At 46.6% G+C, this 26,549-nt stretch overlaps 2 protein-coding genes across 5 annotated transcripts; one reads left to right on the top strand and one right to left on the bottom strand.

Moving 5' to 3' along the window:
* Nucleotides 1-69: 69 nt before the first annotated feature.
* On the top strand, nucleotides 70-4,333 carry DDIT3 (DNA damage inducible transcript 3). The gene is made up of 4 exons (XM_027106797.1): nucleotides 70-162; nucleotides 2,704-2,751; nucleotides 3,498-3,655; nucleotides 3,746-4,333. The coding sequence occupies exons 3-4, from the start codon at nucleotides 3,518-3,520 to the stop codon at nucleotides 4,112-4,114; spliced, it is 507 nt and encodes a 168-aa protein (XP_026962598.1). The 5' UTR covers nucleotides 70-162; nucleotides 2,704-2,751; nucleotides 3,498-3,517; the 3' UTR covers nucleotides 4,115-4,333.
* Nucleotides 4,272-22,609, bottom strand: MARS1 (methionyl-tRNA synthetase 1). 4 transcript variants are annotated; one of them, XM_027106787.1, is made up of 21 exons: nucleotides 22,341-22,581; nucleotides 21,425-21,515; nucleotides 21,186-21,264; nucleotides 20,973-21,107; nucleotides 20,550-20,625; nucleotides 20,130-20,302; nucleotides 19,843-19,949; nucleotides 15,735-15,851; nucleotides 15,389-15,592; nucleotides 14,438-14,639; nucleotides 12,314-12,388; nucleotides 8,324-8,494; nucleotides 8,058-8,153; nucleotides 7,802-7,919; nucleotides 6,909-7,122; nucleotides 6,038-6,169; nucleotides 5,826-5,930; nucleotides 5,548-5,734; nucleotides 4,925-4,996; nucleotides 4,595-4,687; nucleotides 4,272-4,495 (listed from the first exon to the last, which is right to left on the bottom strand). In XM_027106787.1, exons 1-21 carry the CDS (start codon nucleotides 22,447-22,449, stop codon nucleotides 4,349-4,351), a joined length of 2,703 nt encoding a protein of 900 aa, XP_026962588.1. In that variant the 5' UTR covers nucleotides 22,450-22,581; the 3' UTR covers nucleotides 4,272-4,348. The 4 variants fall into 4 exon arrangements, with proteins under 4 accessions (XP_026962588.1, XP_026962587.1, XP_026962590.1 ...); XM_027106786.1 differs by lacking the exon at nucleotides 21,425-21,515 and having other exon boundaries at nucleotides 4,274-4,495; nucleotides 22,341-22,609; XM_027106789.1 differs by lacking the exon at nucleotides 21,425-21,515 and having other exon boundaries at nucleotides 4,274-4,495; nucleotides 20,973-21,076; nucleotides 22,341-22,445.
* Between the last annotated feature and the right edge of the window lie 3,940 nt (nucleotides 22,610-26,549).

The raw sequence follows: 26,549 nt of genomic DNA, 5'->3' as shown, positions 1-26,549 counted from the left end.
TCTGGATCCGCCTCCGGAGAGGAGGGCAAGGCCCTATTAAAAGATCTCAGCTCCGCGCTATCCGGGTCAGAGGCTTGAGTCTAAGGCATAGAGTGTATCATGTTGAAGATGAGCGGGTGGCAGCGACAGAGCCAAAATCAGAGCCGGAACCTGAGGAGAGAGGCGAGTACTGATTCCCCCATCTACCTTTTACCTTCCCATCCTCGTGAACACCAGTTGTCACCTTAAAGTTAGGGCATCCGCTCTTAAGGATGTGGTCCCACACCCTCCGCAATGAAGTGAAGTGACCGTCCGGGGGAGGGATGAGAAGCCTTCATTCAGAAGTAGTGCTTACAGACTCCTCTTCCTTCGCACGACAGCAGCATCCCACCATTGCCCGGAGCATAGGCCTTACTCTGTGCTGTTCAGGGAAGGGGCCCCAGCTGCCCTAGGAAGATTTTTTCTCTCCCGTTGCAGACCCCAGGCCTCCTCGTTAGGCCTGCCGGGTGGGAGGCGGGGCAACAGGACACATCCCCGCGCCGAGAAGGCTGGTTGACAGTGGTTCAGGCCGCTGCCGCCACTTTGCCACTAGCGTCCTCCCCCACCCCCAATCCTGTCTTAGCCGCAGCGTCTCAGGGCCAGCATAGCCACGTCAGTAGATGGGGCTTTTGGACCCTCCACAGGACATTCTTTCTGCACCCTTGCAGAGGAGAGAATCTTAAAAGAGACCGACACAAGCCTTTGGGAAGAGGGATGTCGATGGACGGGGAGCAGAGATGAGTTTTCCTTTTCCCCAGAGGTCCCTAAGCCCTCTGCAGAAGAGAGCATCCTGGATCTTTTAAGTGTAGGAAGCCATTTGGAGGTCTCCCCAGTGGATTGTCCTTCCCCTGGGATTGGTCCTTGCCTCTTTCCCCTTGTCCTGTCTCCAGCTAATCTCTGTGTAACCATTGCATCAGGTCAGCCCCCTGCTTGGCTCTGCAGCTCTCTGGCCCGGGGCTCCACTGATGATGAAAGCTATGTCCCACACACTGGAAAGCAAGGAGGGTTCTCCAGGGAGGACAGCCCTGTACAGAAGCACTGAGGACGATATTGCATCTACAGTCCCCAGGGATAGGCAGCTGCTGCTCTGCCTCTGGACTTCGTCCTCCTTTCCCTATGAGAGATTGGGGACATTTATCCATTGATTCCTAACAAATACTTAACCAGCACCTACCATGCTGGTTAAGTTTGGGACCCAGCATTTATCCGTGAACAAGAGAGAAAAAAATCTCTCCTCTCACAGAGCTTACATTTCAGTGGGAAGAGGCATACAGTAAGCAAACATGTGCCATAGAAAAAAAACTAAAGCATGGAAGGGTAGAGAATGCTGAGTGGAGGTTACAGTTTACACTGGGTGGTCAGGGATTCCCCCACTGAGGTGATATTTAAATGAAAGACCTAAAAATAGGCAAGGCAGTAAGCCATGTGGTATGTGGAAGGAAGAGCTTTCCAGGAGAAGGAATAGCAAGAGCAGAGGTCCTAAGGTGGGAGCATGCATAGTATCTTTAGGGAACAGGAGGCCAGTTGGCTGGACTAGAGTGAGCAAGACGGAGAGTGGTCAATGAGAAAAACAGAGCAAGGAAAGAGCAGATTGTGGAGGGCCTTCTAAGCCATTTTAAGGAATTTAGCTTTTAATATGTGTGAAATGAGAAGGTTTTGAATAGAGGAATGACACAGCCTGACTTAAGTTTTTTTTTTTTTTTTTTTGCGGCCTCTCACTGTTGTGGCCTCTCCTGTTGCGGAGCAGAGGCTCCGGACGCGCAGGCTCAGCGGCCATGGCTCACGGGCCCAGCCGCTCCGCGGCACGTGGGATCTTCCCAGACCAGGGCACGAACCCATGTCCCCTGCATCGGCGGGCAGACTCTCAACCACTGCGCCACCAGGGAAGCCCTTGACTTAAGTTTTAAAAGACTCACTTTGGGGGCTGTTGTGAATAGACTCTGGGAGGGGTTGCAGAAGCAGAAACTGGGAGACCTGCAGTCAAGAGGTTTCTGCAGTCACCCGAGAGATGATAGTAACTTGATCTAGATTAGAAACCGTGGAATTGGTGAGACGTGTTTAGATTCTGGGGTTTTGAAGAATGACTCAAGAAGTTTTGCTGGTGGTTTGGATTGGATTGTGGGGTGTGAGAGGAGAGGAATCAAGGATGATACCAAGGTTTTTGGCTCAAGCTAAAGTTGCTGTATACCGAGATGGGAAAGACCTTGGAAGGAGAAGATTAGCAGGAGTTGGTCTTTGGACACGTTCAGTCTGTGATGCATATTAGATATCCAAAAAGAGAATGGCAAGTAAGCAGTTAGAGCTGGAGGTCCCAGGAGAGGTCTAGAGTGGAAATACACATTTGGAGGATGTCAGTGTGGGAATGGAATTAGGAAAATGCCACTTGATTTTTTCCCTTCCCTGTAGTCCAGTCCTTACCCTGGCAGATTTGAGGACTGCCTTAAATTTAGAGAAAGCTGAGTTGGCCAGGATTTTGTTATTATGTAATCAGGACTACAAATGTCAGCAACTAAAAATAAAGGAAGTCAGGCTCTTCTCTGTCCTTAGAAATGGCTACAGGGACCAATAACTAACTATACTCTAGAAGACAAGAAGTAAGGAAGGAGCAGTAGGAAGCTGGAGATAAAAGAACCTGCCTGTCTCCCCCTTCCAGAAATGGCTAACATTTATCTTTGATCCCCACAGTGTTCCAGAAGGAAGTGTATCTTCATACATCACCACACCTGAAAGCAGGTAAACTTAACCAACCCTTTCCCAAAACCAGCTCCTAAGAATTGCTGCTTAGGCCCCCTTTACTGGGGCCCTAAGAAATTATGAAAACACCTAGAGAAGGTGGGAGAGGACGGTTTGAATCTGAGCAGGCTTTTGCTGTTAGGCCACATCCATCCTCCTGACCTGCCCCTAACAAGGTGACCAAATCACTATTCTTAGAGCATGTCCTAATTGAAAGCTGGCCCTGAGTGAGCAGTCAGGTGAGGTCTCACCACACCTCTGTCCCCACCAAGGTTAGACTGACCCAAGGACTGTTTGCCCAAGCTCCCCACACAGGAGGAGAAAGGAGCACAGATGGTCTGGTGACCGCCCCTGGACACAACCAGTGGAGTTCCCCAAGGGGGGCCGAAGACTTTTACCAGGAACCCATAAGAATGCACATCCAGGCACTTGCTTCTTCATGTGCTGGGCAAAAGCAAAGACGGAATATCATTCTAGATCAGGGGTTGGTAAATTTTAAAGGGTCAGACAGTAAGTACTTTAGACGTTGAGGGCCACACAGAATAGTCTCTGTAACAACTATGCATCTCTGCTGTTGTCTCATGAAAGCAGCCGTAAACAATATGTAAATAAATGGATGTGGCTGTGTTCCAATAAACTTTTATCTACCAAAACAGAGAGGCAGCAGGCCAGTGTGCCAACCCGTAGACTGACGGCTTTGTGGAGCTTCTTCCCCCACCCACTATCCTGACTATGTCCTTTCCCAGAGCCTGATCCAGCCACAGAGATGGCAGCTGAGTCACTGCCTTTCTCCTTCGGGACACTGTCCAGCTGGGAGCTGGAAGCCTGGTATGAGGACTTGCAGGAGGTGCTGTCCTCAGATGAAAATGGGGGTACCTATGTCTCACCCCCTGGAAACGAGGAGGTAAGAATGCTAGGCCTAATGCTGGTCAGGGGCTGCCCGTCCCTTCTCAGCTAATTAACACCTACTCTGCCTTTCCTCATTCCTTTGAAGGAAGAACCAAAAACCTTCACCACTCTTGACCCCGCCTCCCTGGCTTGGCTGACCGAGGAGCCAGGACGAGCAGCGGTCACGCGCACCTCCCAGAGCCCCAGCTCTCCGGATTCCAGTCAGAGCTCCCCGGCTCAGGAGGAAGAAGAGGAAGACCAAGAAAGACCCAGGAAACGGAAACACAGTGGCCAGTCCCCGGCACGGGCTGGAAAGCAACGCATGAAGGAGAAAGAACAAGAGAACGAAAGAAAAGTGGCACAGCTAGCTGAAGAGAACGAACGGCTCAAGCAGGAAATCGAGCGCCTGACCAGGGAGGTGGAGGCGACTCGCCGAGCCCTGATTGACCGGATGGTTAATGTGCACCAAGCATGAACGGCTGGGACCAGCACTTCCCCCTCGGGCCACTTCCGACCCTTCCTGGAAGTATCTACTGACCACCTTCTCACCAGTGCCAACGATGGACCCCTCCCACCCCCATCTATTCAGTAGGGGGAAAACTTAGGGTAGATGACAGGAGAGGGTCTCGGCATGTATATAGAGATTGTACATTTATTTATTACTGTCCACGTCCATTAAAGTGACTTTCTAGGATCCAAGTTCTCACTTTCACTTTTTCTTCTTGCCTTTAGGGGTTTCAAGGGGTTTCCCCTCAGCTAGAGCCAACTGTTTCTTCAGATCCAAGAGTTTAGCCACCTCTGCAGCAACCTGGTTCTTGTCTGCCTTTTGTGCTTTCAATTCCCGGACAATGTTGCCCTAAGAGAAGAGGGGATGGGGGAATCACAACAGTGAGACCAGAAATGACCTATTTAGGATTCAGCTTTTCCAGCCTCCCATAGGGCTTAAGCTCCGTACCTGCTTGGTCACTTCATCCATCAGCACTTGTATCTGCTGTGGTCCAGCTGTTGTCATAGTCTCTACAGCTGCTGGCTTGGGGGATGCTTTTGCCTTGAGATCAACAACAGAGTTAGCACCTGCTACCATATACATCCCCTGACCTCAAGTTTTATATAACATCTCAGGGGGAAAATGATTACCTTTAATGACAAGGACTCTTCTAGCTAAGACAGGAAAGAAAAATGAAGTGAGGAAGCAGCAGGGCCAATAGATGAAAAGAGGGATGAGTGAGGGCTACTGGAGGATGCTAACTGTTGGTGGGTGAGGCACAGTCTTTAGCTTTCTCACCTGGCCCCCGCTGAAGCGCTGCCTCAGACTTTCAATCTGGTCATTTTCCAGTTTTTGGAACAAGGGACTGACCTGTGAAAAAAAGAATTCCAGAATCATTCACTGATTAGGTATAAACTCTACCAGACTATATAGAGGGCCTCTCCACCCCAACTTCTGACATTTAGGAACTCAGTGGTCTAGAAAAAACACTTACAGAGTGTAACACTGAGCAAATACCTGCTGATTTCAGTAAAGAATCCAGAAAAAGCATTCACTAGGGTCAAAAGTTATTTAAACTATTTAATGATGCTAGGTTGATGCAAAAGCTTAGAGGTGTACATACTTTTATCCCCTTGTGTTGAGGAAGTGGTTACTTTGTATTCTCCCTGCCCCTTGGGTCCTGGCATGAAGGACAGTGAGGATACGTGAGCTACAGAAAACACTGGGCTTGTAAACCAATACTAAGGACTTTATATTAGAAACAAGCCTAAGTGAAGAGTGGGGATGAGTGGGGAAGGGGTTCGAATAGCTATGAGAGTCTCATGCCCAAAGTTAAGTTCTTCCCTGACCCCTCCCCAGAGGCTGCTTGGCAAAAGCAGGAATTTTGAGAGAAGCTGGCTCTTTCAAATCTAGAGACCTACTGTGCCAATCTGGTGTCCTGCTGGTAAGGTGCACAGGAAGTTTGTGAGCAGGATGCTGCAGGCTGGAGGTGGGAGCTGCAGCTGGGCCTGGATGGTAGCACTAACCGTGGGCATGTAAGGCTGGAGCATGATGGACAGCAAGGCAGCTATATTCACTGCCAAGCCTGTCACTGTCCCTGCCCGCTGTCTGAGGAAGAAAAGATATTAGTCACGACCCCCAGGAGGACGTAGCCTACCAGCCACTTTATTCCTAGAGCCAACCATACCTCCTTACCTACCTGTCAGCCTCGCTGCCTTTAATCCGCTTCCAGGGCTCGTTCACCTGAATGTACTGGTTGCCATGGCGAGAGATGGTGAGGATACTGCGTAAGGCATCCCGGATCCTGGGAAGGAAGGATGCAGGCCAAGGTGTAAGGTTCTGGGGGGACCAGTATGGGGCTCTGAACATGCCAGCAGATCACTGAGTTGAGACAGAGGTATAGCTACTTACCGAACCTTCTCTAGCAGCTGGTGATAATGCTGGAGCTCCAGGGTGACATGGGCCAGCAGGCGCCGATCATCAGAGGTGAGCACCATCTCAGGCACAAAACCCCCAAAAAACTTAGACACAAACATCCCAGCTCTGGATGGGAGGAGGGCAGGAGAGGGGAGAGAAAAGAGAAGTTACTGCCCAGTCTCCTTAGAGAAATTTGACACGATTTTCATAATTCTGCATTTTCTCAGAACTGAAACCACCTGGCTCCCTCAAGCTGGAAGGCAAAACTTAACAAATTAATTCCTTATTCTCCCTCTCCCGTAAGAATATGAGTCTGCACATAACAGACGTTTTATATACAGATATCCCTTATATAAATGGAACTAATAAAGTTAAGCAACCGTTTATTTTTAAGAAGTTAAAAACTCAGAATGATCACGTTGAAATATGCATTAATTGCTACCAAACAAATAAATCCTCTAGTAGGGACTATCTGTTCAATGTGGTTAATGAGCAAACCTGAAAGCGTGTGTAGCCATGGAGAATATTTCTTTAGGTTGCAGAGTAGCTGAGATAGGGACCGATAATGGAATGTGAGCCTGAAGTAAGAAAACTGAAAAGTACAGCAGAAGTCTCCTACCCCTATGCTAAAATAACCCCCTTCTTCAGCCAAACTTTTCAGTGGTCTGCAAGTGAACCTTTTTGCTAGGAAAAAACACATTTCCAATTCTACAAAGAACATTAATAAGAAAATAATTCACAAAAATTCACTTTGTGACCAACTCTGCTAAATCACATCTCTACAACTAACTCGCACCAAGCATACGTGGCCTACTAGCCCCACCCCAGGCTCATCTGCTGACTCTCACCCCTCACCAGGTCCCACCTGTTGATGAAGTTGCCCAGATTGTTAAGCAGCTCAGAATTATTCTTGAGCAACATGTCTGTCCAGGAAAAGGCACTGTCCTGACCCTCAGGCCGAATGTACAGCAGATAGAAGCGCCAGATGTCAGCAGGGATCCCTGTGTCTTGGGCCATGTCCCCAAACACTCCTACACCCCGGCTCTTAGAGAATTTCCCATCCTCGTAATTCAGGTATTCTGGACAGAGAAGGAGAATGAGAACCATCTGTTCAAATCATGTCCTTCCTCGTGGGATGAACTGGGAGATTGGGATTGACAAATATACACTAATATGTATAAAACAGATAACTAATAAGAACCTGCTGTATAAAAAAAAAAAATCATGTCCTTCCTCTCTGACCCACTAACTCTTCTTTCCTCTCCCTCAACCTCAGTTCTAGAGTAGCTGGCCTGCACAGAACTTGGGAGATCCTTCCTCTGCATTCTGGTCTTCTGTTTACTTCTACCCATTACAAAATTTAGCTTTGGACTTCTGCTCTCTTCAGGTTGTTTCCTTTTCCTTTTTTTTGCAGTATGCGGGCCTCTCACTGTTGTGGCCTCTCCTGTTGCGGAGCACAGGCTCCGGACGTGCAGGCTCAGTGGCCATGGCTCACGGGCCCAGCCGCTCCGCGGCATGTGGGATCTCCTGGACCGGAGCACGGACCTGCGTCCCCTGCATCGCCAGGCGGACTCTCAACCACTGCGCCACCAGGGAAGCCCTTGTTTCCTTTTCTGCATTGAGCTTCCATGTTCTAATTGTTTCCTATTCCATCTCAACTCCTAACTCAAGACCTAGCACCTCTCCAGGAGTTTCTTCCAAGTACTGTCTTGGCCCTCATTCCCTAAGAACATCCCCCTCTCCAATCTCCCAGGGTACCTGTAGCAATGAGGTGGCTGACCAAAGTGTAGTTGTCCTCAGCTCCTAGGGCTGAACAAGGAAAGACTAAGCCGTGGAAGGGAACATTGTCTTTGGCCATGAACTGATACAGGCTCACCTATGGAATATAATTGGGAGACAGAGCTCCTGACATCCTCTTCAAAGGCCCAAGAAAGATCAGCTACCCACCCCTAACCACCCCCACTATACACGCACCCTCCCCAGGTCTTTGACAGGCTAACAAAGAACTGCTCACTTGTTCTGGGTTCTTCCACCATTTCTCCCACTGGTCTGTGTAGTTGGCTGTGATGGACAGGTAGCCAATGGTGGCATCAAACCAGACATAGAATACCTGGAGGGTCAGGAGGGAGGAGACACAGTAAGATGCAAGAACACTGGGAAAACCTTGCCAACCCAAAGCCTCAGACTGAATCAAGACACAATCAAGTCTGTTCTGCTAGCCCAGGGTTTCAATCCCAAGGCTGAATAATATGAGATATGAATAAAGCATAGCGTTTTTACCTTGTCCTCAAAACCTACTAAGGGCACAGGGGTTCCCCACTTGAGGTCTCGGGTTATGCAGCGTGGCTTGAGGCCATCCCGAAGCCAAGAACGAATGATGAACCGGGCGTTAGGTGTCCAGTCACTGCCAGGCAACGTCTTCTCCAACCACTCCTCCAGAGGCTTTCCCAACTGAGACAGCAGAGAAGCACAGAGAGCTGGTTTAGGACAGTCGCATGTGTGGTCACCATAAGGATAAATACGTACAACCATTTTGGAGTAGTTTGGTGATATATAATTAAAATTAAGGATTCATGACTTTGCCATAGCAATTCCACTTCTAGGGATTTTTTTCAACAGAAATATTCACATAAGTGTGTACAGATGTGTTTATAAAGAAGTGCACAGTTCACCACAGCAAAAATTAAAACTAATTCACTTGGTTCTGTAGAATTTAAAGAAATATGGTATATCAACATAATGAAATACTTATAAGCCCTTTAAAAAGAGTGAGGAAGACCTGTATGTACTGATATGTAAAGATCTCAGAAATACATTAAACAAACTGCTAAACAGTAACATATGATATAATCCTATTTATAAAAATAAAGAATAGTAATACACAGATTAACATAAGGCCAAAAAATTTTTGAGGAAAACTATATCTCAGTGCTTTATTCTCACATGAGATTAAGGGGAACATCCACTTTTACACCATGTATTTCATTCTGAACATTTTTTTTTTGGGCCGCACTGCGTGGCTTGTGGGATCCTAGGTTCCCCGACCAGGGATCAAACCTGTGCCCCCTGCAGTGGAAGTGCAGAGTCCCAACCACTGGACTGCCAGGGAATTCCCTCATTCTGAAATTTTAAAAACAAGTGTATATCACTTCTGTAAGCAGAAAAACAAAGATAAATCTTTTGTAAGGGATGGTTCATGTGATTCATCCACATAAATACTGTAGCATCCAAAACCTGACAACACACTCTACTGGTGAGGCTCTGGGCAAACAAGTGCACACACACACTACTGGGAGAAATGTAAAATGGAATAACACCTATTGAGAAAAATTTGGCAATAACCTACATATGCATTTCTCCTGGACACAGCAAGTGATCCCTGTTAAGGAATTTATCCTGAAGATACACTTCCCACAATACAAAAATACACATGCACAAGCTTAGTCACTGCAATAGTATTTTTAACTGCAAAATACTGGAAACTACCTAAATGGCAAACACAAGAAACTGGTTAAATAAACTATGGTACCCACAGGACTTCCCTGGTGGTCCAGTGGTTAAGACTCTGCGCTCTCAATGCAGGGGGCCCAGGTTCAATCGCTGGTCAGGGAACTAGATCCCTCATGCCACAACTAAAAAAAAAGATCCCACATGCCACAACTAAAGATCCCGCATGCCGCAACTAAGACCTGGTGCAAATAAATAAATATTTTTAAAAAACAAAACAAAAAACCATGGTACCCACACAAAATGGAGTACTATGCAGCTGTTTAAATAAAACAAACAAACAAGCCTGAGTAAGAAGGATCTCTATCATCTGATATGGAGTAATCCTGATATGGAGTCATTTCTAGAACATACTGTTAGATGGAAAAGACAAAATGCAAAAGAGTATATACAGTATGCTGTATTTTGTATAAGAGAAAATAACATACATACACATATATACACACACACACACACACACACACACACACACACATATAGGCTTATCTTTACAAAAATAAACACACTAAGACAAAATCAGAAAACAAAGCCCATCACCTACAGGAGATGGGAGAACAAGGTAGCCTGGACAGGAAAGGGAATAAGGGAATGACACTTCTCTGCGTATACCTTTTTGAATGGTTTTGATGTTTTAGAAGCATACTGATGTTCTACATTTTCAAAAAATTAAGTTAGTAAGTATGAGGAGAGAAAAAGAACTAGAAGCAAATGAACCAAACTTATTGGCTTACTTCAGTAACACAACCACGCTAAAGGGGGAAAAAACTAAGCCAAGGCAATTTTGAACATATTTGATTATATACCCGCGCTTGGGGGGGAAGGGGCAGGACTGCCAATAAACCCTAAACTCATCTTAGTAGGTTTTTTGATAGTGGTATGGGTGAAGCAATTCTGAAATTTTTAGGTGTATTGTAGAATCGAGCAAATGAGTAAATAATGTTGTTGGGAACCAGAGTACTTACTGTTTGGAAGAAGGGAAATAAAAATATGAGATGAGGGAAAGTGAGGAAGAACCCCATGGGGCTGGCCTGGTATTTCAGGTGTCAGTGTGAACCCAAAACAAATGCCTAACTCTCTGCTGACAGGGCCTAGAAGCAAAGACATCCCAGTAGCAATGAGCACACTTAAATCTTGGTCTCTAACACTGTTACCTACTTAAAAAAAAAGAAACAGGGCTTGGTAGAGAAATGGTTGAATCCCAGACTGGAACAAGATGAATCTAGAATATCCTGCTATGCTAGAAAATAAGGAGGTGCTTAAAAAATGATGGGAGACCTCAGAAACACCCAGAGAAACAACCTTGAATAGACTCCCATTGGCCAAATAAGGGACAATTCGAATATGAAAATTATTTAGGACAGGAATCAATTATAAACCACTGAAAAAAATTGGCATCCATGAGTTGACACTGATGATAAATGAAATAAATGAATGAAGGAGAAGGGTAAATGTGGAGGGAGTGGCAGAGTTGGCAAATCTTAACAAAAACTGGTTCAGGTAAGAATGATTAAATAAATGGATGCTAAATTTAGAGGGAACCTTTCAATGAAGAGCAAAGTACTTGCATGGTCTTAAAGTGTATTCCCACAGACTGCTTATAAGTTGCAAAGGGGAAAACATTAATTGTACAGTGGAGAAGTTGGGTAACACCCTGATTGAGCAAAATTAACATCACCAATGAGGGGGAAATGGCCATGATGTGAAAGAACAAAGTATCATTTTGGAAAGAACAAAGTATCATCTGGAAAGAACAAAGTATCATTTATGTAGTATTCCAGCTGAGGATGCATAACCTGAATCTAGCCATGAGGAAAACAGCCAACAAATCTAGAATGAATACTCTATTTTAAAAGGGGGAATCAGGGCCTATAATTATTAAAAACTGTTAATGTCATAAAAGATAAAGAAAGGCTGAGGAACTGTTTCAGATTAAGGGAAACTAAAGAGACAGAAAAACTAAATGCAATACATGATCCAGAACCAGATTCTACACTACAGGAAAAATGATGCTAGAAAGGATATTAATGGAATAGTTGGCAAAACTGGAATATGGCTGGTAGATCACACAACTATATCAATGTTAAATTTCTTGAAGTTGTTAACCATACTGTGGTTATGCAGGAATATGTCTTTTTTCTTAGGAAACACACCGGGCAGCATTCAAGAGTAAAGAGGTTATATAAGTACAGATGCATACATGTATGAGAGAGAGAATAAGCTAAACCAAATGGAGCAAAATCTTAACAGCCATGAATCTGGGTAATGGGTACATGAGGTTCTTCTGGGTAAAGAACATGAGGTTCTTTGTTCTAGTAACTGCTTATTCTTGCAACTCTTTTTGCAAGCTTGAAATTATTTCCAAATAAAAAGTTTAAAAGGAAAAAAAAAAAGCAGCAAATCCACTAAAGTGAAAAATTGGTTAAGACACATTGTGAAGTAAAAGAAAGAAAGTAGACTGAAGAATATGAATGCCATGATCTAATTTGTATTAAGGAGAAAAAAAAGGCATAAGAATACTTTCATGTGCAAGTGCTACAAAGGAAAATCAGCAGTAGTAAATCTCTCTTGGCAGATGGGCCTGGACCTTTCACTTTGTGCCCTTTTCCTGTTACATCTTTTAACCTTAAGCATGTTAAGTATAATTTTAAAATGGAAATTAAAAATATATGAGGGTGATTTGGTACAAATTTGCCTCTGCCTGTGGCTGAGGCAGAGGGGGCAGAGGAGGCCATGCAGACTGGCTTGAGGGAAAGGCCCACTCACCTTAGGCAGGTCCAGAAACAGGTGCCGAGAGGATTTCACCACAGGGCACGACCGGCAGACTTTACACTGAGGCTTCTGTGAAGGGAAAGTCAAGAGAAGGGGTGACCCAAGGTAGGACAGTCAGGATCAGGCTGCATGCCAGGAGCTGTCCAGGAGAGGGGGGAGGCACAGAGAGATGAGGTCCCCCGTCTGGCACCGAGCTTAGCCTCACGCTCACACCCCGCCAACTCACGAACTACTTACTTGGGTCTTCTCTGAACTTGCAGACTCAGGTTTGCATAGCACAACATTTGCTACTCAGAGTTTCACATCTGTGTCCTTTCACTCCAAAGAATAGGAAAAAGCATTCTCTGAGCACAGGCTAGACCCAGAGCCCTGCACTGTACGCAGCTGTGTGAGGAGCAGAAAGAGCAACGAAGAGAAGACACACGGTTCCTCTCCTTGAGGAAGTTACAATCAATCAGGGAGAGAGGGCTTGCGTGAGAAACAAGCACAGGCTTTCACACGGCAAAATGTCAAGAAATACTCATTTTCATGGCACAACTTGACTATACAAACATTGAAGGATGATGGCGAAAGGAGTAAACAGGTGGAGCTAACCAATGAAAGCTTCTGAATGAGTTTTGATCTGGGTTTTTGAAGGTGAGAAATTATAACTCTCAGTACCTCTCTCCTGAACTCCACATGCCTCTATCAACTGCCTACCTAACATCCCTCCTTGGATGTCTAAGGAGGCACCTCAAACTTAACAAACCCAAATAGTATCACTGAATTCCACAGGAAAGCTCTTCTTCACCCAATCTTGCCTGTGTTCATAGATAGTACTACCATCCGCCCAAGCTGCTCAAGCTAAAAGCATACAAGTCGTCATTCTCTTGACTTCTCTATCACCCCGAATTGCAGTCTATCAAGTTCTATAGAGTCTGCCTCCAAAACATATCTCAAATCCTTCCCCCCTCCCACCCCGCTATTTCTACTGCTATTAACCTAGTCCAAGCTATCGTCATCCCATTTCTGAGCTACCACTGGCCTCCAGACTGGTTTCCCCACCTTCTCTCTCGCTTCCCTCCTACCCATTATCCACAGAGCAGCGTGCCATTCCACTCCCAGATGGCTGACTGGGCCCTGGAAATCGGGTCACTGCCTACCTCTCTGACCTTGTCTCAATCCACCACCACCCATCCACCCCCACCCCGACTCACTATGAGCCACACTGGCCTTTTCAATTCCCCTTTTCAGCGCTTTGCTGCCTCGGGTCTTCGCATTTCCTGGTCCTTCTGCTTGGAACACTCTTAACCCCACTCATCACCTCCTGGCTCCTTCTCATTCTTCAGTTAAACTCTCAATTCAAATGTTACTTCTGAGAGGCCTTCCCTAATCACCCAGCTCAACTCTTCCCCCAGAAGTCACCCTCCACCACATCTTCCGGGCAGTTTACCCTGGAGTAACTCTATTCTATCTTTAGTGTTGGTTTCCTCCCGCACTAGATAAAAATCTGTCTTGTTCACTGCTACATCCTCAACACCTAGAACTGTGACTACCCTAAAGACTCAAAAAAGTTTGTTGAATAAATGAATGAATGAATGAACTACCAAATGAATAAACATGGAGTAGAAGTAAAGGTGGTATATATGGAAAAGAGAAAGAACTAAACAAATGCAGATCAGGTGGTATGAAGCAGGAGCAAAAGTAGGGTAATATGAACTCAACTTGTCGATTTTCCAGCACAATGCCAAGCACATAGTAAATGCTCAGTAAGTATTTATGCAGTGAACTGAGTGATGAATTGCCAAGACAGAGTAGGAAGAGCCACTGGTGAAAGGTCTTGAATGCTAAAACAAAAATCCTATGGACAACAAGGTCCTACTGTATAGCACAGGGAACTATATTCAATAAGCTGGAATAAACCATAATGGAAAAGAATATAAAAAAGAATGTATATATTTGTATAACTGAGTCACTTTGCTGTACAGCAGAAATTAACACAACACTGTAAATCAACTATACTTCAATTAAAAAAAAAAAAAAAAGGAAGAAAAAAAAGAACCTGAGGCGGACCAGACTGGGAGTCCCTTAAGATTAGAGACTGTCTCCTTCCGGGCTCCCAGGAGACCCTCCTCTCACCTTGAGCTCGATGGCATTGATGAGCTTGCCACACTTGTCACACTGGTCACCCCGGGCCTCCTCATAGCCACAGAAGGGACACATGCCCTCCACAAAGCGGTCAGCCAGGAAGCGGGCACAGTGCTCACACCGCAGTTGCTCCACAGTATCTTGCAGCACAAAACCTCGGGCCACCAACCGCTGGAAGATATCCTGGGTAATTCTGATGAGGTGAGCAAGGGACAGGGGAGGGGTGGACCGGGGGAAGTCAGAGGAAGTGGTGCACCCCTCCCTCCTGCCACTCCACCCAGGATCCAAACCCATTCAGTCCAAGTGCCAAAGAAATCAGTCAGAGACCACTTAGTCATCTGTAGGGAGTTTACTGATGAGCCCAAACACCTCACATAAATTGCCCAACTCCCCACACGATCTCTTGCCTCACCGCTCTAGAATTTACTTTTGTAAAATACAGATCTGTTTTGTATTCTTCATTAACAAAAATCTCCAAAAGGATAATAGGACTGTTTAGTTCTTTGATATGTCCTAAAAATTAAAATTAAATCAGAGTGCTGCTAAACTGCACAGAACTCTCAGCTGGCAGCCTGTCTACTATGCAGTTTTTATAAGGACGATAATCAGGCAGAGGAAAATGAGTGTATTTGCTATAAACACAGGAGTGAGAGGGGCTGTCCTGAGACAGTGGCGGCCAGGAAGAGAAGGGAGGCGGTAGAGGGAAGGCAGGTCCTTCCCATGAGCCTAAGTCCTGTCTCTTCCCTCCCTCAGCTGCACCTTCAGCCCTGGTCAGGCTTCTGCACACAATGAATCCCCGTAATAATGCCTGGGACACATTTCAGGACAATATCTGGATATTTGGGGGTGGGGGGCGGGGAACAATCTTGGTTCCTTCTTTCTGTCTCCTAGATATTCCCACTGCTCCCACTCTCCATTTCTGCCTGATTAGAGGAAACCTACTTGGTCTGCTGCGGAGTGGTTGTCCGACCAAAAATGTCAAACGAGATATTAAACCAGCGGTAGATGTCGGCGTGGATAACATGGTACTTGTCACAGATCTCCTGGGGGGTTAGACCCTCCTCCATAGCCTTGGTCTCTGTCGCTGTACCATACTCATCTGTCCCACACAGATAGAGGGTGTTCCACTGGCGGAGCCGGGAGTACCTGGGAAGGAATGTGGTGATCATGAGGCCCCATCTCAGCCCCTCCCATGTACCCAGGATCCCTCCGGCTTCCCCCCTTGAGGCCTCCTATTCCCCTGGGGCCCACTGCTCCCTCAGGGCTTTCCCCCAGCAGCTGGCTCCACCTGGCAAAGACGTCAGCACTGAGCACACAACCGATGATGTTTCCAAGATGGGGGACATTGTTGACATAAGGGAGGGCGCTGGTGATGAGCACATTCCTCTCCCCAGCCACAGGCAACCTGGTAGGGAAGAGGAAGAGAACAGTCCAGGGAGGAGAAGAGAGGGTCAAGAGGGACCCAAAGTGCACAGAACACCCAGATGCATCTGTTCTACTGTAACAGGCTCACGTCCATCTGAAGTCTTTCCTCACATGAATCCACTGGAGCATAAACTCCCCCAAAAGCCGTGAGATCCCTACGGTTGCAAATACAGGGCCCTGCCCACAGCAAGCAAGCCTCGTGTACTGCTCCTAAGAAGCCTCATTCTGACGCTGAGCTCTGTCTCTCTTTACTACCCTAAGTACTCCTTTTCCTTTAGCTCATTCCCAGGCTCCAAACTCTGGGATATTGACAACTCTCCCCAGGATCTGTCCAACCACCATCATTTGCTGACTTCCTAGACGCCAGTGCCACCCAAAAACGCGTTTCCAGCACTGACCTCTTCCCTTCTTCCCAAGTGCTATGTTAACATTACCTCTACTCACTACCTGAAATGCTTACAGCTCGCCAGTCCATACACAAGCCTTCCCAAGTCCTCTCATATCCCTTGACTCTTCCCTCCCTAACCCGTATCTGTCACTTCCTCACGGCCTGACTCAAACCAGCAGGAACCAGCCATTGCCTTCATAGCCACCCTCTCCTCCCCACTTTCCCAGGATCATTCCTAGTCATGTCACTCAATCTGCTGTCGGAAGTCACTCAGTCTGCTCTTCTCTTTTCACGCTTCATCACCAGTGAAAGCTCAGCTGCACACGTCTTGTATTCACCCCCCTCCCTGGCACTGACACCTCACCAGGTTTCCTTTCATCTTTCCAATCATTCTTTTCTTTTTTCAGTTTTAATATTTTTTTTTATTGAAGCATAGTTGATTTACAATGTTGCGTGACTTCCAACCATTCTTAATCTACAATTGCTGACTACCATCACTTACCGTGTCCTTCAACCCTGGGCATCCTGCGAGCTCACCAAGTCCCATAATCTCTTCTGCTAATAGAGACTCCAATGATTCCCTCATGTTAACCTTACCCTTCTTCCCAGCTGCATGCTATATATCCAGTTAGATGTTCCATCTACTTCCTGGAACATTTTACAGCTCATTTCCTTGAGAAAGATCTCACTGTTTTCTCCTGGATTAACTGACTTTTCTCCCCATGACTGAATACCATAGTTTTCTCTGAAATCCAGCTTAGAAATCAGCTCCTTCAGGAAAGCCTTTCTTTACTGGCAACCGGCCTTCCACCCAGTCATCCTTGTATCCCGAGTCCATAAGCATCTTGTACCACACAATCTGTGGTGCTCCTTTTCTGTCACCTTGTAACGTCTCTCTCATCTTGAGTGTGCTTACTACGGTGGCAGATATGCACCACCAGAGTACGCCCAGGGTTCTGCCCTCAAGAGGGTTACGTTCTATCAGACAACTTCTAACTGGATCAGTGCGATGAGTGGTACAAAGTGCCCAAGGAGCTCGAAGGAAGGCAAGTATCTCCGGCCTAAGACTAAGACTTCACAGAGGCAGAACTACTTGAGTTGGCCCTCGAGAATGGGTGGGAATTTGCCTGATCAAGACACTGGGGATGCTCCGTATAATTTCTTACAACTGCATGTGAATCTACAATTATCTCAAAATAAAAAGTTTAATTTAAAAAAAAAATTAAAAAAAAAAGACACTGGGGATGTCCTTCAGTCAGAAGGAAAAGCACAGAAGATAGCCTGGTTTGGCTCTAGGGTCTTTAGTCAATTGTCTCCTCCTCTAAGTACACATTTAAACATGTTAGCCTGTATAAACACCTGAGAAAAATCTATCTCCTATTCTTTATTACCTTTAAAACAATCCTCAACAGGTACTCAAAAGAAATACTCAAAATCAGTGAATGAACAAATTTTCATTAATTCATTCAAATTTTATCATAATCTACCAAATGCTTGGCCCTGTGCTAGAAAATGTGTACCATAAAAGAAGAGAGAGGCCCTGCCTTCAATAAGCTTACAGATTAGCGAGGAGACAGACATGTAAGGAGACAATTATAGGGCTTCCCTGGTGGCACAGTGGTTAAGAATCCGCCTGCCAACGCAGGAGACACAGGTTTGAGCCCTGGCCCGGGAAGATTCCACATGCCGCGAAGCAACTAAGCCCGTACGCCACAACTACTGATCCTGGGCTCTAGAGCCCATGCGCCGCAACTACTGAAGCCTGCGTGCCTAGAGCCCGTGCTCCACAACAAGAGAAGCCACCGCAATGAGAAGCCCGCGCACCGCAATGAAGAGCCGCCCCCGCTCGCCACAACTAGAAGAAAGCCTGCGTGCAGCAATGAAGACCCAACGCAGCCAAAAATTTAAAAAAAAAAAAAAAAGTTTAAAAAGAGACAATTACAACATAATATGACAATGGAAGCTCCCAGAAGATGAAGCACTTAAAACTCTCAAAAGCTCTACAGAGAAAGAAATGATAGAACTGGTCTCTTGAACAACTGTACAGCAGGTAGGTAAGATGCAGGCATTCCAGGGAGAAGGAAGAGCATGGGCAAAAACAACAAGGTGTGAGAGTATATGATCTCAGCCTGCCTTCCTCTTAAAACTCATCTTGACCCAACTGCCCCTTGACTGACCAGTCTCCAGCCACTAGCCTTTTAGAAATTCCTTATAAAGAACCAAACACGATGCTTGCTCTATCTGAGACACCCTTCCCCCAGACTTACCCTTGCCTAACTCTACTCATCTTGCAAGTCTTAGTTCCCTATTTTTTTTTTTTTTTTTGGCCATGCTGCGTGGCTTTCGGTATCTTAGTTTCCCACCCGGGGACTGAACCTGGGACCTCAGCAGTGAAAGCGTGGAGTCCTAACCACTGAACCACCAGGGAGTTCCTGCAAGTCTTAGGTCAAATGCCATTTTTCTAAGTTAATCTCCTGTGATATGTTCTCATAGCATCCTGTTCTTTTCCTTCATAGTACTTACCAAAATTTATAATTACACCTTTGTGTGACAGGTTTTATTTAACTTTTAATTTTATTTTGGAGTATAGTTGATTAACAACGTTGTGTTAGTTTCATGAGTGACAGTTTTTTTTAAACACCTGTCTATACCACTAGACTCAAAGTGGTATGAGAGCACAGTCTTATCTGTTTCGTTCCCCTCTGTAGACCCAGTTCCCAGCACACAGGGCCTGACAAGGAGTGGACACTTAAATCTTTATTGAACAACATGTTCAGAACTACAGACATTTCATTTCAATGGAAAAATCTACGTATGTGTGTGAATATTATCTTAGCTATCAGGAGAGTAACAGAATATGACGCTAAGCATGCAGGCAGGGGCCAGATCATGAAAGGCCTTGTGAACTACACAGAGAAACCATCTGTAGAATTCTGAAAAGGAAGGTGAGATGATAACATAGGCAGTTTTAAGCAGCCATTCTGGTGGCAGTGTGGAGCATGGGATGGCACGGAAGGAGAAGGTAAGAGATAGTGAGGCCCAATCTCAGGTAGCAGCAGTGAGGACAGGGAGAAGGGATGGATACAAGGACTCTTTGGGAGTTAGAATCAATAACCTGGTAATGGAACAAATGATACAAGCAGAGATGAGAGAAGGGTATAGATAGATGACACCAAGATTTCTGGCCTGGAATTTTAGGTGGAAGGTGGGAGTCATTCACTAAGACAAGTGAACGAAGGAGAAGGAGAAGCTGGCAGGGAAGGTAATAGGTTTGGTTTTGTACACGTTGAGTTTGCAATGCCAGTGGAGGTGGAGGAATCTAGGAGATAGTCTGACAACTATGTCTGGAGCTCAGAATAGAGATGTGAACTGGAAAAAACAGATTTAGGTGCAATCAGTAGACAGAAAGTAGCTGAAAACATGGGTGCAGATGGGACTGATGGACAGTATATCCAAAGTATTAGCCAAGATGTTGAGAGGACAGAAAATCAAAGGTCAGCAAAGAGAATTCGACAGGCAGGTATTGGCTCTATCAACAATTTCCACGTAAGAAACCAAGCCCCACTCATGTGTGCCTACTCACACTGGATTCTGCTGTGGCTGAACAGGGGGCAAGCTTTCCAGGCCCTTCTCCCAAGCAGCTACAGCCATGGCAATCTCCTCCTCAGATAGGGTAGCCAGCTCCTCCTCCTATGAAGAGTGGACAGTATCCCTCACCAGGTGAGGGGGGGGGGTGCGTAGAGTAAAGAACTCTTCTCCTTGCTCTCCATGAACTGAAAAAGTTAGCAGTCATGCTCAAAGTCCCTCTCCAAGCCACCCACCACCTCACGCACTGAGGCTCTGTGGGGACCCCTCTGCTCTGTTCCAAACCTCAGGCTCATTGCTGACAGCCCTCCCCTCAAGGAAGCTGGGCTGGGGCTGCTTTTGGAGGTAGGGCCGGAGGGCCAGGGCACCCTGCTGCTTCAGCACAGTCTCTGCAGCTCGCTGACATGGCTCCTGAGAACTCAGTGTCTGGAACCAGCTGTGCAGGGCACCCAGCTCCTCTGTGGCATGGAAGAAAAGAGGCAATCAGTAAGACCAAGAATGGGCAGGCGGGAAGGGACCTCCTCCCCTTCTTCACAAAGTTTCTCCAGCTGCCTTTCCCAGTTCCCTCAGCCACCTTTCTGCTATAGCTGCCCTGTCAAGCTACACATCAAAATGGGTCCTCAATATTCTATTGCCCACTCTGTAACCCCGACACCAAGCTCCTGGGGTTGGGGCTGGTGGAGAAGTGATATGCACAGTTCTCACCAGGGAGGTATGCCGGGTCTTGGAGTAATGGATATAGTGCTCCCCACAAAACAATGTCAGCTAGAGATTCTGTCTCCTTTGTTGAGGAAAGAAAGGAAGAAGTACACAGGTGAGACACTCAGGTTCTTCCCAATTGACATAACAGTATCGTACATTTCTTAAGCACTTACTATGTGTCAAGCACTGTGCTAAGCATTTTAAATTACCTCTCTTAATCTTCACAATAACCCACTGAGGCGGACAGTAATACATTACCCTCACTTCAAAGGTGAAAAAAATGAAGTTTAAAGTGTTTTTGTGAGTTTTAAAGTTTACACTGCTAGTAAGTGGCAGTTTGGAAGTTCTGAACTCTGAATACAGTCTTGCCTCTTAATTCGTATATCATACAGCTTTTCCCAGTACCCATCTCAAGGCCCAACTCACCCCAGCCAGGAATGGACAGCTCCGACGACTCAAGCTGTGGTCAATATGAGTCAGGGCTCTCCGGACCGGGCTAAAAACATCTTCTCCCTTCTTCCCTTGGACCACTAAATAGTACAGGGCAGCGGACAAAGCTGGCTAAAATGCAGGAGACACGGGTCAGGGCAGCCATGCAGAGCAAGAGCCTGCCTGCCATTCCCCACATCTCAGTCCTACCTGCAGCTCTGTCGCTTCCCATTCCAGCCACTGGTTGGTGAGGTCATCTTGCTCCCAGCCAGATAACAGAAAGAAGTATCTACCCAGGAAGAGAGCAACAGAGGTAGAATTAAAGGGGCCCATTTGTCTAGCCCATTTCTCACCCCCCAGTGAAACAGTGGTGGTAAACAAGGCTACACAGAGGACAATAATCCCTGATTCTATTCAGCCACCTCCCTGCATCAAGAACCAGTACTGACCGACAGATTGCACTGGTGGAGAAGAGGTAGTTGCCACTATCCAGTTGCAAGACAGGAACCTTAGGCCGGGTCAGGAACGGGACCACACACTCTGACCCGGGAGAGGAAGATGGGTGAAAAACAGAGAAAAGAAAAGAAATGCTTTGTCAACTTAGAGGGACAACTTTACGGCGGGGGGCGGGGGGGGGGGGGGGGGGGGGGGGGCAGTCTCACGGAGAGGGTCCAGGATAGGAGCACTGAAAGGGGGTGGGTCCAGAATGAACTGGAGAGACCAGCAGGTGTTCAGCTGAGACGGCCAGCTGGAAACAACAGATGGGGACTGCAGCGAGGAGGTGGTGGTACTGGGGTAGTGCTGCAGCCAAGAAGTGGAACAACTGAAAGTAATCAGGATATCTGAGACTGGTCTGAGCTGCAGTGGGAGAACAAAATTAAGAGAACTGGGAGGACTGACAAGAGAACCACTTAAGAGTCACCCAAACAGATGGCTGGGAATGAGAAGAGGTAAACCGAAGAGAGTATGTGTGTCTCTGTGTGCTTAGGAAAGGAAAGCAGGGTTTCCTAAGAACGACAAAGGAGAACCTGGCGGTTATCATGTGAGTGACGTGTGGTGGGGGGGTTGCCTGATAGGGGTGAGAGAAGGTTGGAAAAGGGAAAGAGGTTCACTGAGTGAGGCGAGGTCCTGGAAGAGGAAGGAGGGAAGGCAAGAGAAGGGTACATTGAGGGTAATTAAGGGAAGTGACAGATGAAAGGTACGACTGGGAAGAAAGAGGGGATGGGGCGCCCAAGGATAATGCGGGAGAAGGTTGACGGGAGTGCGTGACGGGGGCGGGGTTGACGAAGACAACTGTAGGGTGGTCGTCGGCGTGTTTTCAGTCCCGCCCGGCTCATCCACCGCCCACCAGCACCAGCAGACTACCTTCCGGGCCTACAGTGCTGATAAGCAGCTCCGCTCTGCCCTGGGCCCTCCCGGCGGCGGCCAGCACGGGCAGGCTCCCCGGGGCGCCCTCGCTCACGAACAACCTCATTTCGCCGCGGATCCCACGCTGATGCAACCGGAACCGGTCTCCCGCCAGTGGGATGAGCGACCGCCGCGAAGCACGCCGGGAAATGGAGTTCCGAATGTGGCCTTTCCCCCGGCCAGACTCCCGGAAAGTAGACTATTTCTCCCATCATGCAACACTAGGAAACAGGAAAAGAGTGTCATAGAGACGGAGAGGCAGTAGATACTGTGCCAGAGCAGCACTTTTTTGGTGGGAGGGCCGAGGAGACCTTTATGTGTGGGGCTCGGCGCGCTTTAATCCTGTAACGCAGCCCACGGGCGGTGACGGAAACCGACGCCCCCAGTCATCTTGCTGAAGTGGCGACGTCATGATAGCGGCTGTTCGCAATGGCTGACTCTCGATTCGAGTTCATAAGAATCAGAGTTTTAGAGTTGAGAGTTATGATAAACTTACGTTAGTGACACAATAAAAATTAGGGTACATATCCTATTAACAAAAAAGAATGTGACTATTAAATATTGATTTAATACCATTCTAAAGCGCATATGCAGCCAGGCAATCTCATTTAAAGGGAAGGGAGCATGTAAAGGAAAAAGGTAAGTTGAGGCGGAGTAAGAAGGCTAAGAGTTTGTCAATAAGTATATGTTATTCAAGGAAGCACGTATCAGTAATTGAGAAAGGGACCCTTCTTAATCATCTTTGTATCCCTTTAAGATTAATTAATACCTAATTGTACTTATGAGCTGAGGTACAGAGAGGTTACTTTGTGCTATACAATGCATTGAAGATACGATTATTCACAAAATAGATATAGGCTTCTGCCTTAGCGGAGCTCACAGACTTCCTGGGAAGTCAGAAAGTCAAATAACCTTTAACGTGTCATGAAAGTTATAATGTGGGAATGTGAAATCTGCTGTAGGGTCTCCTAGTTAGGACCCCTACCCGACTCTAAGGGGTTAAGAGAGGCCTTCTTGTGCAAATGGCCTTTCAACTGAGACCTAGCTAATGAGAAAGTTAGCCTGGTGGAGGTTGGTAGGAGTGGGGAAAGGAAGTGTTTCAGGCAGAGGAAACAACTTATGCAAAGGACCAGAGACCTCAATGCTGTTTAGGAATGTGAGGAAGTAGTGTGTGGCTGGAGTATGGAGTTTGTGGTGGGGAGTGTGAAAACACTGGGCTAAAAGGAGAAAGCCTCTGTAAACCACACTGTAAAATTTGGACTTTACTCTGAGGAAAATGGGAAGCCTTTGAATGGTTAAGTCAGGGGAGTGGCAGGCCATTTTTATGTTTTAGAAGCATCACTCTGGCTGCTGTGCCAAGAATGGACTGGAGAGGAGTAGAACTATATGCAAGGAGACTAGTTCAAAGGTCATATTATCTGGGCTGAAAAGGGCAGTAGTTGTAGGGATTAAAGGAAGTAGGCAGGTTGGAAAGATTCAGTAATCAATTAAATGTGAGTGGTGAGGAAACAAGAGAAATTAAGGTTGGCTGCCAGGTTTCTGGCATGGGCAATTGGGTACATCCTCTATGTACTCCAACAGATGATAGTATTTCCCCTATCATAGTGTTTATCACACTGTATTTTAATTGTTATGAGAGGGCATCTGGTTTTTTTTTTTTTGGCCACGCCAAAAAATGAGAAATCTTAGCTCCCAAACCAGGGACGGAACCCATGCCCCCTGCAGTGGAAGAGCTGAGTCCTAACCACTAGACCGCCAGGGAATTCCCCAAGAGAGGGCCTCTTAATTGACAATGCCTAGCACATGGTCCTTGCCCTGGCACGTATGGCAGTAAGCATTCAATAAATATTTATAAATTTAAATTTAACTTGGGAGTTCCCTGGTGGCCTAGATTTTAGGATTCCGGGCTTTCACTGCCATGGCCCGGGTTCAGTCCCTGGTTGGGGAACTGAGATCCGTCAAGCAGCATGGTGCAGCCAAAAAAGAAAATAAATAAATAAGGGCTTCCCTGGGGGCACAGTGGTTAAGAATCTACCTGCCAATGCAGGGGACACGGGTCCCAGCCCTGGTCCGGGAAGATCCCACATGCCGCAGAGCAACTAAGCCCATGCGCCACAACTACTGAGCCTGCGCTCTAGAGCCCGCAAGCCACAACTACTGAAGCCCGCGTGCCTAGAGCCCATGCTCCACAACAAAGAGAAGCCACTGCAATGAGAAGCCTGTGCACTGCAACAAAGACCCAACACAGCCAAAAATAAATAAGTATATTTAACTTAATAGTTGTACTAGAAGAGAAACAGATTTGGGGGGGAAGCTGACAAGTTCAGTTCAGAACATACTATGTTTGTAGTACCTATGAAAAACCCAAGTGGAGTTTTTCAGTGGACAATGGATTAGACTGGAGCTCCAGAGAAAGAGCTGGACCAGAGATATGGTGCCAGCAACGTATGGAGGTCATTTGAGCTGGGGAGAGAATAAGATCACCTATGGTGTATAGAATGCAAAGGGTACAGGATCTCAGACAGACCTCTGGAGTTTAAGAAGCAAGCAAAGTCCTTCCTCATGCAACAGAGAAGGAACTGCTGAAAAGGTCAACTGTGTTGGCTGTTGCTGAGATGTCAAGCAACATAAGGACTGCAGAGTGTCCCTGCAAAGTTAGGGGTGACCCTATGAGGAGTGAGCTTGCAAAGGTGAGGGAGTGAGGGGAAAGGAAATGGAGACCCCCATTTAGGCAACTTTCTCAAGAAGTTTGACTGTAAGAAGGAAGACAGAGATAGGGTGGAGAGTACAGTAAAAGGAAGTTCGTCTAAAGATGGGAGAGACTTGGATATGTTTAAAAGCTAACGGTAAGGAGCCAATAAAGAGGAAAAGGATAAAGTGCAGGAGAGATGGCAGAGAAGGCAGAAGAGGATGAGATTTGAGCACTTAACAACCACCAGATGAATGGATAAATGAATAAAGTTGGTCACTATTTTGGAAGTGGAAAGGGAGAGTTGAGAGGTAAGGTTCTCCACAAGTTGAAAACAGAGCAAACTAAGGAAGACATCACTGAGACAGAATCCCAATACTGGCAGCCTGGGCCTCAAGGCCTCAAATCATGTGTCGGGAGGAGAGCTGGCTCTCTGATGTCACCAAGGGGGTGGGGCACTCCCTACCCAACGTCTCCAAAGCCAGACAGAAATCCTCACATCTCGCAGTGGAGAGACTGAGAGAAGGGGAAAAGAGGCGTGGTCAGGTAAGGAGGAAGCACAGGCGTGGGGTTTAAAGCTCTGGCAACCGACAGCGGAGGTCAGTTCCCACCTTCCACCAGGGAGAAGCTAACATTAGTCCCCCATTCACCCCCATAAGCTGTCAAAGCATCCTGTACTACTTGTCCATAGTCCCTGATTCAATTGTAATTAATAAATTTATTATGTCATCAGTTAAGATCTGTCTTTAAGCTTCAAGAAGGCAAGGGCTATGTCTATCTCCTTCCCTTCTCTTATCTCCAGTAGCTGACACTGTTCTTTTTACGCAGGAGGTGCTCAGCCAATCCTTGCTAAGAGCATGAATGAATGAACCCACACACTAAAGTATGGTCCCACCCAAGAGGCTTATGTACAGAGGATCATATCAAGGCTGCTCAGCTCCCCAAAACACATCCTAAATTGAGAGGATGGTATTTTCACCTCTTCCTCAAACTCTGAACCCCTCTGTGTTTCTCCCAGCCACTTTCTCTTTCTCTCCAACTTGGTCTTAGTATTTCTCTGGCACTCTGTTTCTCTGTCTTTGTGTTTTTCTGAATCTGCACAGGAAGTACGCAGTTTTAGGTCTGAGGTGATTGGCAATAGAAACATTGGTGCTTGTGTAAATTTAATAAAGAGTCACACATTTTTGTATCTTTGTCATTCATTAACTCCTGTCTCTTTGCCTGTGTTCTGTCTCAGACCTGATTCTTTCTCCTCATCTTCTTGTGTCCAGCTCAAGAGTCCCACCACCACCCAGGACCAGCTCCTCTTGTCCCTGGATCTTCTGATTGGCCCCAGAAGGTACTTGGAGGAAAATCACCCAGCTAGACCCCCTCCTCTGATTTCCTGCCTTGCTGGTCTCGAAGCCCTGCTGACCACATCCTCTCTCACCTTACTTGCATACTTCCTCATTAGTCACATCAGCCAGGACTTCTCAGCC

This window comes from Aethalodelphis obliquidens, unplaced genomic scaffold (genome assembly GCF_003676395.1).
Source record: "Aethalodelphis obliquidens isolate GAN/ISIS:26980383/991018 unplaced genomic scaffold, ASM367639v1 scaffold8, whole genome shotgun sequence".
NCBI lineage: Eukaryota > Metazoa > Chordata > Mammalia > Artiodactyla > Delphinidae > Aethalodelphis > Aethalodelphis obliquidens.
The sequence above is the reverse complement of the archived record's forward strand: the minus strand, read 5'-3'. Positions and strand labels throughout refer to the sequence as shown.

Excerpts from the sequence above, each read along its gene's own strand:
- DDIT3 (XM_027106797.1), top strand. The coding sequence starts at position 3,518 with ATGGCAGCTGAGTCACTGCCTTTCTCCTTCGGGACACTGTCCAGCTGG. Across the intron at positions 3,656-3,745 it reads CACCCCCTGGAAACGAGGAG|GAAGAACCAAAAACCTTCAC; the intron begins GTAAGAATGCTA and ends ATTCCTTTGAAG.
- MARS1 (XM_027106786.1), bottom strand. The coding sequence starts at position 22,597 with ATGATGGGAGAAATAGTCTACTTTCCGGGAGTCTGGCCGGGGGAAAGG. Across the intron at positions 20,303-20,549 it reads AGACCCGGCATACCTCCCTG|AGGAGCTGGGTGCCCTGCAC; the intron begins GTGAGAACTGTG and ends TCCATGCCACAG. Across the intron at positions 7,123-7,801 it reads CAGCCACCTCATTGCTACAG|AATACCTGAATTACGAGGAT; the intron begins GTACCCTGGGAG and ends TTCTCTGTCCAG.